This window comes from Dunckerocampus dactyliophorus, chromosome 13 (assembly GCF_027744805.1).
Source record: "Dunckerocampus dactyliophorus isolate RoL2022-P2 chromosome 13, RoL_Ddac_1.1, whole genome shotgun sequence".
NCBI lineage: Eukaryota > Metazoa > Chordata > Actinopteri > Syngnathiformes > Syngnathidae > Dunckerocampus > Dunckerocampus dactyliophorus.
In genome coordinates, this window is record NC_072831.1 from 13,866,128 (window position 1) to 13,882,801 (window position 16,674).

Below are 16,674 nucleotides of genomic sequence, written 5' to 3' on the forward strand. Positions count from 1 at the left end.
ACAAATTATAGGCAAACAAATCACCAAATCATTCAATGATCTTGAACAAAAATCAAGTAAAAAAAGTGTATGAGCAATATTGGCCATGTGTTTCCCTCATCTTTTTTAAGTTCTTCCTCTGTGGGACACACACGTAAACAAGATGGCCGTGGCGCTCCGTCGCGGAAAAAGATGCAAGCGTCTTCATCACATACACAAGAATGGAGAGGCGACAGTGCGCAGGGACTGCTTTATTTTATTAGCGACAGGCTTTGCATAGGAGATACTCTGATATTTGTTAACATTTATTTTGCCACAGCATATGCTCAAAGGGGATTTTAAGGCTAAATTCAGATTTTCTTGTCTGATTTGGGGCGAGAGGCGGGGTACACACTGACTGGTCGCCACAGTCTTTACTTACCAAATAGCATAAAACGTGCAATCTATCAATCTATCAAAATCACGCCATTTGCAGCCCATGACTCCTTGATTATTGTTCCGCGGCACATTGTAGAAATAAAATGAAACACAAAAAAACAGCAAAAATGGTTAAAATAGAGTAAAAGAAGCATGATGTAAAGAGAAGTCGAAATGAAAGGAAAATAGTTGTTACAAAATTTTAAAAAAGATCTAAAAATATTAAAGTGGCCCCCACATCCTTTGATTCTTTATGTGGCCCTTTGTGGGAAAAAGTTCGGACACCACTGATGTAGACATTTTCCATGCAGTGAAAAAAAGTATTTGTATTTTGGTGTAAGGGTCAAGATTTTCCACGACCCTCTTGTGTTCAACATCAGTGTGTCATGTCAGTCAGGAAAAGCAATCAACCTTGAACCAGCTATTGGCTCCATGTGATGCTGTGATTCCACTCTGACATCTCCGTGCACATGTACGACAGTGCACAGCCACAGGCAATGACACACAACACACACATACGCGCACGCAGAGTTACAGAGGTCTGATTAGTATTCACATTACAAATGATGCCCAAAACAGAACCAGTGACCTTGAAACTTTGTTGCGTACGAGTAGTTTATTATTTTGTTACGTTTGCCATACAGTGCTCCCTCGCTCTATCGTGGTTCACCTTTCACGGATTCCCAGATTTTTTAAAAATTCTTTTTTATTCTTTTTTTTTTTATTAGTGTATAAAGACTGTTACAGGCCGAGCCTTGCCCTTTAAATATAATTGCATTGTGGGAAGTTGAGTGTTTATCTCTTCCCTTTCTGTCTGTCTGCACCGCCCATTGTTTTCTGCCTCCTGACTGGCTGTAGACCATTGTCAATCAATCTCCTTCGTGCCGTTCTGCCATGTCTCCTGTGTCATTGTTAGCTTGCTTGCTTGTAAATGAATCTTTGTTCGTCTGCAGCATTATGTTTTAACAAGGATCCAAAAACGCTACAGTACAGCGGAACAGTGCCAGGACAAAAAAACATAGTCACAGGAGTGAAATATTCATGAGGGACTTAATAAAAGAGGGTTTGAACTTTTTTGTGAGTGTTTAAACAAGAGAGAAATGTCAGAAAATGTTGTTGCTTGTCTGAGAAAAGTGTATAGTGTATGGTGATGGCTTTTACAGCCTTAAAACATATACAATAATAGTAAAAAAAAATGACGTTGGCTACTTTGCAGATTTCACTTATTGCGGGCTATTTTGGGAACCTATCCCCCGTGATAAACGAGGGAACACTGTACAGAAAAAAATGTGGAAATGTATGTTAAATCTGCCTCACAGTGCTTCCGAATGTTCTCTAGCAGTGATCATGCTTTGCACAAGTAAACACAACTGCTACACTACATAGTCACTTTTAATTTCATTAGACATTTCACAAACAAACACTGCAAAATGAAAAACAGAGAACAAAAAGAGACCAAGAGGAACAAAAGGGGAATAACCTGACGGAAAATATAAATGACAGCATGTTACAAGCACAGTTGGAATTACACAGCAAAACCATTTGACTGTAAGCTTCAAAGTTGTGCTCCATGGTTGAAACAGGAACAAGTAAACTTGCGTACAGTAACAGTGATAGGTGTGCTCGTGTGGTTGCACAGAGCCCGGCTATCACCCCACTGTGCACCCAAGGACTGTTCCCATGCAGACTATAAGATATTGATGTTCCAGTACAAACTATGTTGATAGCAAGTTGTGTTATGGAGATATGACACGATGAGGGAACTAATAAGATAATACTATTCATATGTTCTAAGACAATATACAAAATGTTTTTTAACTTTTAAGAATACATTCTGTTGAACACATCCTTGTGACAAGTGACAAACTGCATAATGCACTGTGACATGGGACAAACAGTAGGTACATTTGAACTGTTTAATACAGTAACGTTTGTTCTTTTAACTACAACCGGAGACAATTCAGTTTGCTTTTATCTTGACATACATTTGTTAATTGATCCTGGACGCAAATTATGTGGCACGGAATGAGAAGTCAAAGCACACACTCACTATTACATAACTTCGTAACATTTTATGCTGCAGATCACTTTTAACATCACAGGAAGAAAAGAAGGGGCTTGACTTCACGGTATGTTTTTTCGAAGCACGAGTGACACTATCAGATCCTGTGTTTTATGATCATTTCGCAAACGTGTCACCTATCTTTGAACGTACAAATATAACAATATAATGTATACACTGGATATGCTATACTAAAGATCAGTATTCAATACAGGTCAAATCGGCGGATATACACCATTGCAGTATCGGTATCAGTGTCAGACATGAAAAAGTGGCCATCCCTTTACATTAAAGTTGCTGTATGTCACAGATAAGCGGCTGCCTAGAGGGCGCTAACTTTTCAACGTACAGTAGTCCTTTATCGCGGTTAATTGATTCCAGACCTGACTGTGACAAGTGAATTTCCGTGAAGTAAAATTCCTTCTTTCGAAATGTAATATTTTTATAGTTATGGCATAGAAAACCTGTTAACGATCTTCTAAATATAATTTTTAACATTATTAGAGCCCTCTAGACATGAAATAACACCCATATAGTCACCTTTACACTTGTACTACCCAATACAGTAGATATAATTAAGAGAAAATAAGCCATTTAAGACATAGGTAAAACTTGTGCTTGTGTCTGTCACTGTGAATGTGACGTTGGGGGTTCAGCGTTTTAGCTTGTCGTGGGTTACGGCCGCAACAGTAGCTGTTGTATTATTATTATGATGATGATTATTATGTTGTTATTATTGTTCCTGTTGTGAGATCATTTAAACCTGCAATAAAAGCCTTTTGTTCCGTAATCAAGACTGGTGCTTGTTTCAGCGTACAATTATTGACACCTAGTGACCAATGTGGAATACTACATTTACAATTTCAATGTGTTGAGACGTCAGTCATTTGAGGTAATGTATATAATTAACAGGAATACAGTGGAACGTTCCTAAATTACTGAGACCTTGTCTAAATGATACACGGTTGGTGGGAACTACTTTTCTTCCGCCTCAGTAAGTGCGTAAGCGCAGCGGCACACTGCTCCATCAGTCAGTCTGAGCCTGTTAAAACGAGGGCCATTCGTAAACGGAGTCATGTGTGAATTGTGAATAAAGTATTCTTTCTTATAGTCGTTCTTAATAATGAATCATTTATTTTAATGGTTTTATTATTTCATTTTTCTTTTTTATTGTTTAAAATACCATTGTGACATATTTTATATGATTTTGTCCTGTGTTGTTTCTGTTTTTGTATATTACCCAGGAAATATTGTATTGCCACCTCAATATACTTCAGGTTTTAAAGTCCATCCATTTTCTATGCCATTTATCTTCATTAGGGTCGTGGGGGTATGCTGAATCCTATCCCAGCTGACTTTGGGCGAGAGGCGGGGTACACCCTGGACTGGTCGCCAGCCAATCGCAGGGCACAGATAGACAAACAACCATTCACACTCACATTGATAACTATGGACAATTTAGAGTCCCCAGTTCACATAACATACATGTTTTTGGAATGTGGGAGGAAACCGGAGTACCTGGAGAAAATCCACGCACGCACGGGTAGAACATGCAAACTCCACACAGAGATAGGGTTTAAAGTAAATAAACAAATTACTCTGAAGTCTTGTATTCTTTATGCTACGATTTGAAATACATCCATCCTCTATGCCTCGTATCCTCACTATGGTCTCAGGTGAAATACACTACTAACCCTCTGTGCTTGTGTGGCTGAGAAAAGCTCCCACTGGGGAAAAGAGCTATTTATTAACTATTCCCCCAGTTGATTTAACAAATATATTACATAGACAATATATTAACCTTTGTTTTTAGTTGTTGTTAATTATTAATTGTCTATGGGGTCGCTTTCTCTGTTTCCTCAAAGTGTCTTGGGCAAATTTTTATGCAGTTTAATTTGTAATTGTGAAAAACATGTTTTTGTTCAATCTTTTTCTTGTATGTTAACTATGCATGTTAGCCATTGGTGGCGGTTTTATATTTTTTGGTTAAAAAAATGTAACCTTGTAATTCCAAGTAATTTAATTTGTCATCTGTCTACATATACAGTACTCATACTCATAATATTCTTGGTTTGATTAGATTTAATTGTCTTGCTAAATGATAGCTAATCCAGGTTCGCAGTCTTCTGACACTGACACTACATACAGGTATACTTGTAGTAGAATCTGTTATGCTGATTAAAGAATAAAAATAGCCTTTCTTAGACTGCTTAATCGTCTTTAAAAAAAACATGAGCCAATTTCTAAACCCTTTTCTAAATGATCTCCATTTCCCCGTACCAGCAGGCGGTTTTATAGTTACCTTGGTTCTCACATCGGCCACTGCAGTGTGCAGAGAGATCCCTGACTTGTGTTGTTGTCTTTGACTCACCAAACATAACCACTTGTAAATGTGTCAGTGCAGCTGTTACTTCGAAGCATGAAGAAACACGCATGACTTCTTTGTTGAAGGCCACCAGGAGACTTTTCCACGGCCAAATAGCTAAAAACATCAGAACTGTAAAATGTGCTACTAGTGAAGTTTTGCACAGTGGAACACCAAATTACAATTGAAGCCAAAACTAAGAACACAATTTACCTTAGATTGGATTTAAACATATTTTTAATAGATGATGTGTGCTTTATCTAACTTTATCAAAACATCACGCTCCAAACCATTTCCAGCATCCTTTGTTGATGCACCAAAATGGACCTGCTAACCTGCGGCAAAAGATGGTCTACGTTCTTTACATGTTTTGTTGCTTCTTGGATAATCTTACATATAGCGAGTGAGAATTTCACGGACATCTTTATAACATCCAATATCATCAAAACATGCTTGATCACCCTATGACACGTCAGTAAAGATATAGGTGGTGGGGTGCTTGTCGATTCCTACTGTATGCTGCAGCTCTGTCCATTCGCATCTTTGGAGCGCAAGCACAATTTGGGTTTGTAGTTTTCCAGGAAAAGCAGCTGCTTTGAGTTGAATGCCCCACGACGCTTCCTGAAAAACAACATTACAAAACATTACTGTTGCAATTATAGATGCTGGTTTTCATACCGATATCCGCTATACCGATAATGTCCAGCACTTCATTACTGATATCAACCGATACAGGCAGCAGCTCTTCCCAGTCACATCTTGTGTAATGAACACGTGATGCTTCTTTTACTGTGATGCCACTGGCTGCATTTCACAAATAAAACATTTGTGGAAAATAAAACAAATACTGCAATACAAGTTATAGAAAAAGTGCCATATTTATTTATTTTAAACATTTTGTCTTAACAAAAGTCACTAAAAAATCATGACCAATAGTCAACTAAATAGGATCAACGAGAAAGACAGGTTAGACTTAATACATTTACAAATAAGAATCCAATGAAATAATACTGCCAACAATACAATTTGGAAAGCAGCACATTTCTCTGTGCCATAAACAAAGTAAAATATGAAACTCTGGATGAAGACAATCAGTGAAATTATAACGAACACAAAAATAAACCCAGCACATTTGCTTTTGCTCCTGTTTTTCACGAGCTGAACTCAACGATGTAATACTTTTTCTATGTATACAGAAGGCCTATCGTTCTCAAATATCGGTCACAAAACTGTCTAGATCTGTTAGTGAGCATTCATCCACCTCACAGGAATAGCATATCAAGATGCTGATTAGACAGCATGATTATTGCTACAGTTGAACTGTATTTACCGTCTAATCAGCATCTTTGAGGAGGATGAATTATGAATATTCACTGACACAGATTTAGATAGATTTGTGAACACCATTTGAGCGAAATACGTTTTAGATCTTTGAGTTCAGCTCATGAAAAATGAGAGCAAAAACAAATGTTGGGTTTGTATTTTTTGGAGTGGAGAAACTGGACTCAGTCAGCAAGTCTACACTGAAGGGATCATGAACAAAGCATATTATAAGTATTAAAGGAAGACGCCTTACTCCCTCATCGCATAACCAGTGCTTTCATTGCACAATGCTTATTTACGATACCTATACAAACTGATACAGTATCTCATGTTTATGCCAAAATTGGACCATAAAATTGGTCGAATGTCATTGTCGGACCCTCCTAATTATGTTGACTGAAATAAACAACATTGAAAAGGTAAGAATTTTCAGTGTTAACCAGGCGGGGGCAATTTTCAGCCTGCAGCTTATTCATCATTGGCCCTTTGCAAATTGTACAAATAAAATTAATTAATTATTAAGGAGATATACACTCCTGATCAAAAATGTAAGACCAGTTGAAAAATTAATTTATATTTTGCACTGTTGGATCTTAAGAAGGTTCTAAGTAGAGCTTCAAAATGCAAAACGAAGAAATGGGAGTCAGGGAAAAAAATTTGAGTAACCAATTTATTGCAAACAACCATTAAAGTGAAATAGGCTGTTCATCAGCTGATCAAAAGCTTAAGACAAAATGTGGATTCAATGCCATTTTCTGTCAGGTTTTAAAACTTTCATTATCTTTTGATGGTAAAAGCACAAAAGCTTTGTTCGAATGTGGTCGGACTGTTGAGCTGCATAAGGAAGGCTCTGGAAGCACACCGCTGTTGCTGAGGTCGGACGCAGTACGACAGTCATTTTAAACTTCTTAAAAGATCCTGACGGTTATGCAATAGAAAAGTCAAGTGGTAGACCTAAAAAATGTCCCTGGCCTTGACGATCCAATTGCCTGTCTGTCAAGACAAAGGACAATCCTCGGCCCAAATGAAGCTTGTTGCTGGTGCCGAGTGCAGTCCAATAACCATCAGACGGCATCTGCGAGAGAAGGGTTTTAAGAACAAAAAACATCTTCAAAGGCCTCGTTTCCTTCAATGCCAAAAAATCGCTGGTTTGGAATTAGCACGAGAGCACCAAACATGGGACATTGAAAGGTGGAATAAAGTTTGATTCTCTGATGAGAAAAAATGGAACCTTGACTGTCCCGGTGGCTTCCAAAGTCATGACAAGGAGATCCCACCTGAAATGTTTTTCACACGGCACAGTGTAGAGGGCGACATCATGATCTGGAGTGTTTTTTCCTTCAACAGTGGTAACAGTCATGGAAACATGAATATTTTTCCATACTTGAGTTTTCATTTGCCATACTTTGCCATGCCTGGAAATTTATAAAATCAAATTCCATACTTTTCCATACTTGCATAGGGACCTTGCCCTGATCTAAATCCAATTGAGAATTATTTGGGGATGGATGGCAAGGGAAGTTTACAAAAATCAGTTCCAGACAGTGAATGCCTTCCGTGAAGTCATCTTCACCACCTGGAGAAACATTCCCACTGGAAACACTGCCATCAAGCATGCTGAAACAAATTTTTGAGCTCATTAACAAGAATGGCTAAGCTACTCATTAGTTAGTCCTTTTTTGAAAATTTTATTTCTGTTTTTTATTCATTTATTTATTTATTTATTTTAGCTATGGTTTCTTAAAATGTTGACCAACTGATGAACAGCCTATTTTAGTTTAATGGTTGTTTGCAAAAACAATTTGCTTATTTCAAAACGCTTTGTCTCACTTTGATTTCTTCTTTTTGCATTTTGAAGCTCTACTTAGAACCTCCTGAAGATCCGACAGTGCCAAATGTAAATTCTTCCAATGTTTTTACTGTTTTTAAGATTTTGATCAGGAGTGTATTGGATATAACATAAATTTGCTTTGTCACCTAAAGCACAAAGCTAAGATGTTGATGTTTTGTTAGCTTAGCATATAGAGTAGGGGTGTAAAGGGACTACATCATCCCGGTTCAGTCTGTACCTCTGTTTTAAAGTCACAGTTCATTTTTGGAACAAAATGCAAAACATAAATGTGCTTAGCTTTTGTGTCAACAACGTTAATGATTTTTGTAAAAATTAAAAATAAAAACTGCAAACTGCCAGCTAGTCATTCTCCAATAAATACAATTCTCAAATAAAAAGTGTATAAGGCAGGGGCCACTTTAATACATTTTGTCCATTAAAGATGCTACAACCAATCCAATGTATACCAATATATGCTAAGGCAGGGGTCACCAACGTTTTTTCTTGCGAGAGCTACTTTTAGAAAATGAAAATGGCCACGAGCTACTCATTTTTGTAGAAATGATTATCATACCTTATTTCAACCCAAACAGATCAAATATGCTTGGTTTACCAAAACATTCACAAAATGCTGGTATCCACAACTCACATTTTATGTTTCAGAATACTTTTCTTTCTAGTGTTCTCACATTATTAACTGAAAACCTGAATGAAAAGCAGGCTTGCGGGCACCTCATGTGGTCGTGGGGGGCTACCTGGTGCCCGCGGGCACCACGTTGGTGACCCCTGTGCTAAGGTATCTGAAGAAAATACTGATATCTTAGCTTTATGTTATAGTTGAAAAAGCTAATTAGTGTAATATCTAATGATGTATCTGATTGATAAGCAATTAATTTAATTTACACAATATGCCAATAAAGGGCCAGACTATAAACACCCCTGATTTGCAGCCTTTCTTTTTAGGAAAGTGCAATGCTGCAGGTTTTCATTTATAATTATTTATTATTATTTAATTAATAGTATTTTATATTTACTAAATGAAACTTGAAGGCTGAGGTGCAGCATGCATAGTTCCAGCTTGTTTTCCTGTTCCCCATCTCTGCTGAACAATGCTGTGACACTGCATTCATGTTATCCACTTGTCTTTGTTCATTTACGTATTTCACTGGGAAGCTCAAACAGGAGACTTTGACAGAATAGGGTCTCCAGAGTCTGGCTTCTCCTGGGCACTATTGTTAGCCATGACTCCAGCTAGCCAAAAGGCTGGGCTGCACTGTATTTGCTTATCGAGTAGATGCGTAAAGCTGAGGAACACATTCTGTCTTTTACTTTTCATGCGTACCATGTGAGAAACTGGTATAACTTTGTACCGAACCAATGACTCCTCACAAAAAAATCTGATTATGAACACATGTACCCTTACACCCCTAAAACACTGAATATGCACAAAATGGATCGATCAAAGTGACCGCTGCATCCTTCAATTTTTCTGTATGCGGCGGCCCTTGGTAGTTTGAACACGTTTGGTGTGAACATTGCCATGTACTCATTACAAAAAGAGTAAATGTGGCATCAGGTGCCATTGCTCACAGTCTTATGAAGTGAACAGCATCTTCGTACTCCATCCCACACTCAATTAGAGCTAGAGCCACAAGCACAGGAGCTCTGGGAAAGAAAAACAAAAGCACAAATCAATAAAAAGGAACATACCAATCTAATTCTAATGCAGACTAAAGTGGACACCAATCGAACTGTCTATGGTCAAGTAACCAAAGATCTGAGCCATTCACCTTGGCAATTTATGATATATACTGTCCTTCAACCCTACCCCCATGATAGTGTGTCTTAGAGCCAGGTGTCCCAATACTACATTTAGGGTCCAATTTACAAAGATCCCAAACAATTGAGTGCTGTAATGTTTCTGGATTCTGCTCACAATCATGGCAGCCAAACCTGCGCAGGGCATACTAAAGAAGTGGATGCCGAGTTGACAGTCAGTTCTAGTGTCCTTGGTGTGCAGCACGTCAAAGAAAAGGAGCGCTTGATTTGCTCATCTTAACACCACAGTACAGGTAATCCTGCCTCACAGGACAGTCTTTTTGAAAACATCGGTTATCGGAGGTATTTGTAATTTTATCTGATTTATCGCTATGATATCATAATTCCTCATATAATTCCTCCCAGTAATTATCAGACCTTTACTGTAACGCGACACAATCGTACACATCATATGTCAAGTTCAAACACACCTTCCCAGACCAGCAACACAATGCACAGCCACACAGCTGCCAGGCTCATCTCGAAACTTTGTCTGCAGCAGACTCAGCCAATCATCGACCACCTGCTCTGGGGGGGCAGAGCCATCCTCAAATGGCATATCCTGCAACAAGTAAGTTATTTCAATTTGTTGAAACATTCCTTTAAGAATCTTAATGTTATTTGTCTTTTGGAACTCCAGAAGAATCTTTAAGAAATATTTGGGATTACGCCTGTCAATGAATACATTTTTTAATTGTGATTAATTTAATTTATTTATTTATATATATATATATATATGCAGTATATATATATATATATATATACACACACACACACACACACACAGTATATATAGACACACACACACATGCACACACATACAGAGAAATAACAAAGTAACTCCAACTACTGTAGATAAAGGAAAGCATGGACAGTGTGGGTGAGTGAATGGCTGACTAGAAGACATCACTTTGATCAGGTATTAGCCAAAACTTCACAAGGTACAGCCAAGAGGCTAAAAAATTACATGAGAATTCCCCGCAACTTGTTCCAAGAGGTAGTGGAAAAGTTAACCCATTCATGAGAATGAGACACGCTTTGATACATACCACCCACATTGTTTGTGAATAGGTTGCGTCACATACACAACTAGTTCACGTGTGGTGCACAAAGATTATGTGTGCCTGAAATTTGACATTTCAACATTTTCTTTGCACACTGGCACACCCTGCACAGTTTTCACACACTTCATACCTGTTTATGACAAATTTACTCATTGGCATGCAAAATTGCGTACCACTGCGGGACAACATTTGTGCAAGTGTCGAGGCGGCCTAATCCACCTTTGTCAAACTGAGGGACCCAAACCAGTTTTACTGGGTCACCCTTGATTATTTTACCAATCATCATGCAGACTTCTTAGAAGAGGGATTTTTGATTCATGTTTTTTGTAATAAAATTGTGCTATTTGTAATTAGTTTATAAGTACATGTGAATGTTGTGACAAAAAAATGGTCTACAGTTTTGTAACTTTGGTTTTGGGATGGGACACATTTCTAATCAGGAAAAAAAGTTCACTCACCAGGACTCGAATGCCTTCTTGTTCTACCGGTGCCTTGTCATAAGTAGCAGCACATACTCTTACAAGGGTGTTAGCTCCATATGTCTTCAGATCCTTCAGATTAACACACAATGAATAAGTCACACTGGCTTCAAACAAAACAAAAGACTACAATTACAAATGGGGTTGGAAAAAGTGTCCTACCTCTATAAACCTTCCAAGTTGTGCGTTAGTGGGATTGTGTGTGATAAGGAACCTTAGACAGTCATAGGAGATTTCCACTGCAGCCGGTCGATTCATTTTTACATCCACACTAGTGTGTTACCTAATTTGCAAAAGGTAATGTGCTTTATAGAATGGAAGGCAAAAAAAAAATCTATGCTGGTCTTCCTTTAAAATTTCTCAGCCTAAAAATGATTCAACAAAGTGAATTGTGAGTCGGGAGGACATGAAAGTGAAAAAGAGGAGAGGATAAGCGAAAAAAGGAAGTGGCGAGGAAGTCGAGACTCTGCTAAGACCAAGCAAAGTCTCCTCTGTTCCCAAAACGGGGTGACAGATTGAACGGTGTCCTTTCTTCATAGGGGTTTGACAGGATGGCAATGAAAGCCTGCAAAGGTAGAGACAGTCAGTCAGTGTCATACTGTGTATATACGGGAAACAATTATTTTAACCCCTGCTGATTCCTAACAAAGACTCGAACAGTCCTTAATTTTTTGGTAAAGACTGGTTAGGCCACTCCAAGATCCTAATGTGCTTCTTCTTGAGCCATTTTTGTCTAGGCTCCTGGAAGACCAATCCACAACCAATGTTCAGTGGTCTAAGCAATCCACAACCAATGTTCATTGTTCTATCTTTCAGTCCAGCCTTTTCCAGCCAATGGTATCGGGTTTTCCCCAATGTCAGCCACCTCTTCAATTTGTCGGTGATATATTACATGCAGGGGCTTGTCTTTCTATGACAACCCATCTGGTCGTCCTCCTTACTGGTCTTCTGTTTCCTGAGACATTCACTTAGCAGGCTGCCCCTAGGAGCCATCTTCTTGATGTATTCTTGGTTCCCTCTTGTTTCCTCCGGGATAGTGCCTGTGATGCCCACTAGTCGTCTGCTTTGGGTCTTCTTGAATTTGTTGAGGTTTGGGCCACTGAAGGATATTCACTTGTCACTCCTTTTTTATCTTGGCTGTGTGCTGAGGATTGTTGTCTCACTAGAAGGTGGGTCATTCTAACAGCACACCACAGAGGACCAGGTTTTCATGTAGGATCTGTCTGTGCTTTGCTGCATTCATCTTCATCCTTACCGGTCTCAATATCCTGCCATGGAAAAACATCCCCACATCATGATACTTCCACCACTATACTTGACTGTCAGAATGACAGGTGACTACTGGTGCCTCATTTGCCCCTTGTAGTCAGACGAGTTTGATGTTGTCATCAGATGAGAGAATTTTGTTTCTTGTGGCACATTTTGGAAACCTCCAGGTGGGCTGATATGTGTATTTTATTGAGGAGTGGCTTCCGTCTAGTTGCTCCCCCTTAAAGACCAAATTGGTGAAAGGCTGCAGAGGCGGTTGTCCTTTGAGAAGGTTATCCTATCTACACACAGAAACACTGGCGCTGAGGTTGACGGAATATTCTACTGACTTCATGGCGTGATAAATATTTTTGCATGCTTTTCAGATGGTTGACGTAACATACTCGCAACTGTACTGTTCAGGTCGTCTTAGAAGACATTTCGCCTCTCATCCGAGGAGGCTTCATCAGTTCATGCTCAAAACTACAATGGACAGCTCTACTCAAACTACTTCTATAACAAAATGTACAGTCCAGTTGCCATCGATTCAATGCCCTGAGAATACAATGAACTGGGTGAATGAAAATATTCACAAACAATGCAGGTTTTACGGTGGCGACAGTTTCACCTGAGAATTGATTCATTCAGTTTGTATTGCCAAAGGGTACATTTTTAAAAATATGAACGAATCAGAGGCCAATCAGCATCCTCCAGGCCATTGTGGTAACCTTTAAGGTTCTACTGTACTTATTTAAAGTATCTCATGTGTGCTTTGACGCACCTGCGTGAGTGTGAATGGCAGTGTTTGTGCCTTTTGAGTATCTGGTTCACTTGTCCACAATGAGCAGCAGGTGCTGGGCTTGGCAGAACTCCCCTTCACGTCTTGCAAACGCCATACATGTGCAGCCTAAGAAGAGACAAATATGTCATATGTGTACAGTCTGTGCCAAGATTGAAGAGGATTTCTCACTTTTTCTTGGCAGTGCAAGAGCAACTTTTTATTGGTGCTATTCGTAGACAACAACACAAAAACTGTCAATTGATGTCGTCTGCCACTTGGGTTATATGGTGTATATTAAAAATAAACTGACAAGACCTTGTTTCAACAAAATCATCTCTCAGGACATGCACATACAGTCGTCCCTTGCTATATTGCGGTTCAAATATCGCTACCCTAGCGGCGGCCGCCTGTTATGTCCTGCACAATGTGATGTAACCAAAGAATAATAGGAGTGAAAAGGTGACGGTCGGGGTGTTATTTCATGTCTGCGGGGCTCTAATAATGTTAAAACCCTAATTTAGAAAGTTCAAGCTCCACACAGAGATGATCAAACTGAGATACAAACCCACAACCTCCTAATCCTGGTGATTATTAGTAAAATAATGTTCTTGTTACTTTATGTCTTTTTGCTCTATTTTTACTTTTCTGCTGTATTTTTTTTTTTATTTTAATTTTATAATGTGCCTTGGACCAATAATGGTGCCGCAAATGGGACCCGAGCCACACTTTGGAACACCCCTGGTTTACATACAGTATTTCACCGGGACGGTTAAGTGGTACTAAAAGATGAAAGAGCTTCTACATCAGGGGTGTTAACTCAATCGCACAGGGAGCCAAAACTCAAAGTAGGCTGTGGGTCGAACTGGACATTACCCGCCACCCCACCCTCCAACACTTGTATATTTGTGACGTCATATCCAGGCTTTTGGCATGTTGGTCGGCATTCACATTTACTTCACCCAGGACTAGGGTCCACTTGCATGCGGACCGAAACCAATTTCTCAGGCTGTCTCAGTTCGCCTGTTTGGTCCAGTCATGGACTACGTGCAAAAATGAACTTGACCAAAGGAACCATACTAGCAGAGCAAATGGACTTGAGTTTGTTTTAACCGAACCAAACATGACAAGTGTGAATATGCACCCAAAGGTCTGTAAAACTGTGTATGAGGTTTATGAGTGATAGTTTATTTTTTGTAAAAACAATCAGTACTCACTGTGATGTGAGCTGAGGTGATAGCTCATTGAGCACACACAGGACAATGTGACTGCTCCTGGATGTAGACACACCATTGATGATGATGCTGTTGTTTTGGTTCTGCTCCCGGCTGACAACGGCCCACTAGCTGGATGCTAAGCTGCTGTGCAGTGGAAAACATTAGCAGGGGGGTAGCTTGTAGCACATTTTCATGATATATTTAAACAACATCTTAGGGGGATAACAGCTTTTCAAAAAAGTGACGTGTTTTTGCTACAACGTAAATCGGTGATATGTTACTATCAAGATGCTGCTTCTAAAATTATATTTCTAAATATCGACTCATCGGCTGTCGACGAGTATGACATTGAACACAACTGTCAATGAAGGTTTCTGGGCTATGATGTCACGCGACTAAGTAATAACTATTAACAGGTTCACGGATTTATGATATATATGAACCGTAACTGCTAGCTTGGTCGGCGTTCCAATTGACCCAACATGTAAAATGTGTTATTTTAGAATGTAATGGTGGAGACTATACGCCAGTCTTTACATGAACGTTATTGCAAATATAAAAGCGCAAGCCTTAAAATGCATTTAAAACAAGTTTTACTCCAAAAATATTCCAGAGACCTTGTCACAAAAGCATCTAATATTACATTGTAATAACAAAAACCGTACAACATACGATAAACAAACGTATAAAAATGTACATACGTACGCACCGTTGTGGTCTCAGAAAAATCACAGTTGCTTCTATTAAGAGTTTAATCGGCTTGGGGAGACATGTTGAAACGAAATGTTGAAATAAATCCAAATAACACACAACAACAATTTGGCTATATGGGTTTCAAAATAAAACATTTAACACCCCATATAATCCCATTGCACTTTATTCCGTCACGGTTTATTTACTCTTACTTTGAAGGTCAACAGTTCTACTACTTCCGGTTTCTAATTTACCTCTGTAATGGCCATTCGTGCATTGCCACTCTCAGCGCGCCATAATGTTCTCATTGAACAGATATGTTTCCTGATACATATCCTTTTTCTCATTTCAATAACCATTTTTCCCACTATTGATCTTTGGAGTTTATTCATATGTGCTGTAGCATTTAGCGACTCTTCAAGTCAAAATTGACCCATTACGTTTTAATTTTAAAACTCAATTATTTAATGTATTACACATGTTTTTAAATTAATGATTTAATTATCAAACTTTATATTTTTTAATTATCTAATTTTATTGTTTTATTTATTTATTTGGATATTTATTTATTTTGTATGTATTCATTACATTATTTTTTTTTGTATAATGTATGTACATCACATGTTCAGACACCCAGGAAAATTATTTTGGTTAGTTAAAAAAATAATAATAATTAAATTAAATATATAAAATAAATGTAATTGTAGAAAATGTACACTTTTGGACAGATATTATGGTCACTTCAACATTAAATGTTCAATTTGCAACAATATAATCATGTTATTGGACATTATTTAATGTAAAATGTGATTCTAGTATGTAACAGTGTTATGGAGGTCAGAAGTGTTGTGCTAAACAGGAAAAGAACAAGGACAGAACAGCGGACCAAATGGTGGAAGTTGAGAAGTGAGAGCTGCTGTGAGGACTTCAGGAAGAAGTTGAGACAGGCTCTTAGTGATAGTGACGCTTTGCCAGATGACAAGGCAAACACTGCAATAGTAATGAGGAAAACAGGCAGGTCATATGAGTCTCTATATGCCTGTTTATGAGATGAGGAGGACCCTATCAAAAGAATGGTGTTCGTCACTCATAGACGTAGTAGGGGTGTCCAAAATGTGGTCCGGGGGCCAGAAAAATAAATTACTATTCATTATTAATAAGATATACTGTGAGATGTTCCACTAATTTGCTAACACAAAGCTAAGACGTGGACATTTTGTTCAGATAGCTTAGCATACGGTATATTGACCTACATTTAATTGATTTTAGCATCAATTTGCCTACAAGAGCTATTGTATTAACATTGTATTAACAAATGATGCACACAGTATGATAAAACACCTGAAACATTTCATTCCAATGACTTTACATACTGTGTGGGACAAAAAGGGTGTGGCTCT

General features: G+C 38.4%; 1 protein-coding gene across 1 annotated transcript; it reads right to left on the reverse strand.

The window, feature by feature from the left end:
* Nucleotides 1–1,770: 1,770 nt before the first annotated feature.
* On the reverse strand, nt 1,771–15,385 carry LOC129192830 (protein tyrosine phosphatase type IVA 2-like). Its single transcript, XM_054797204.1, has 8 exons — nt 15,283–15,385; nt 14,582–14,722; nt 13,368–13,493; nt 11,501–11,903; nt 11,318–11,410; nt 10,227–10,357; nt 9,568–9,642; nt 1,771–5,444 (listed from the first exon to the last, which is right to left on the reverse strand). The coding sequence occupies exons 4-8, from the start codon at nt 11,594–11,596 to the stop codon at nt 5,333–5,335; spliced, it is 507 nt and encodes a 168-aa protein (XP_054653179.1). The 5' UTR covers nt 11,597–11,903; nt 13,368–13,493; nt 14,582–14,722; nt 15,283–15,385; the 3' UTR covers nt 1,771–5,332.
* Between the last annotated feature and the right edge of the window lie 1,289 nt (nt 15,386–16,674).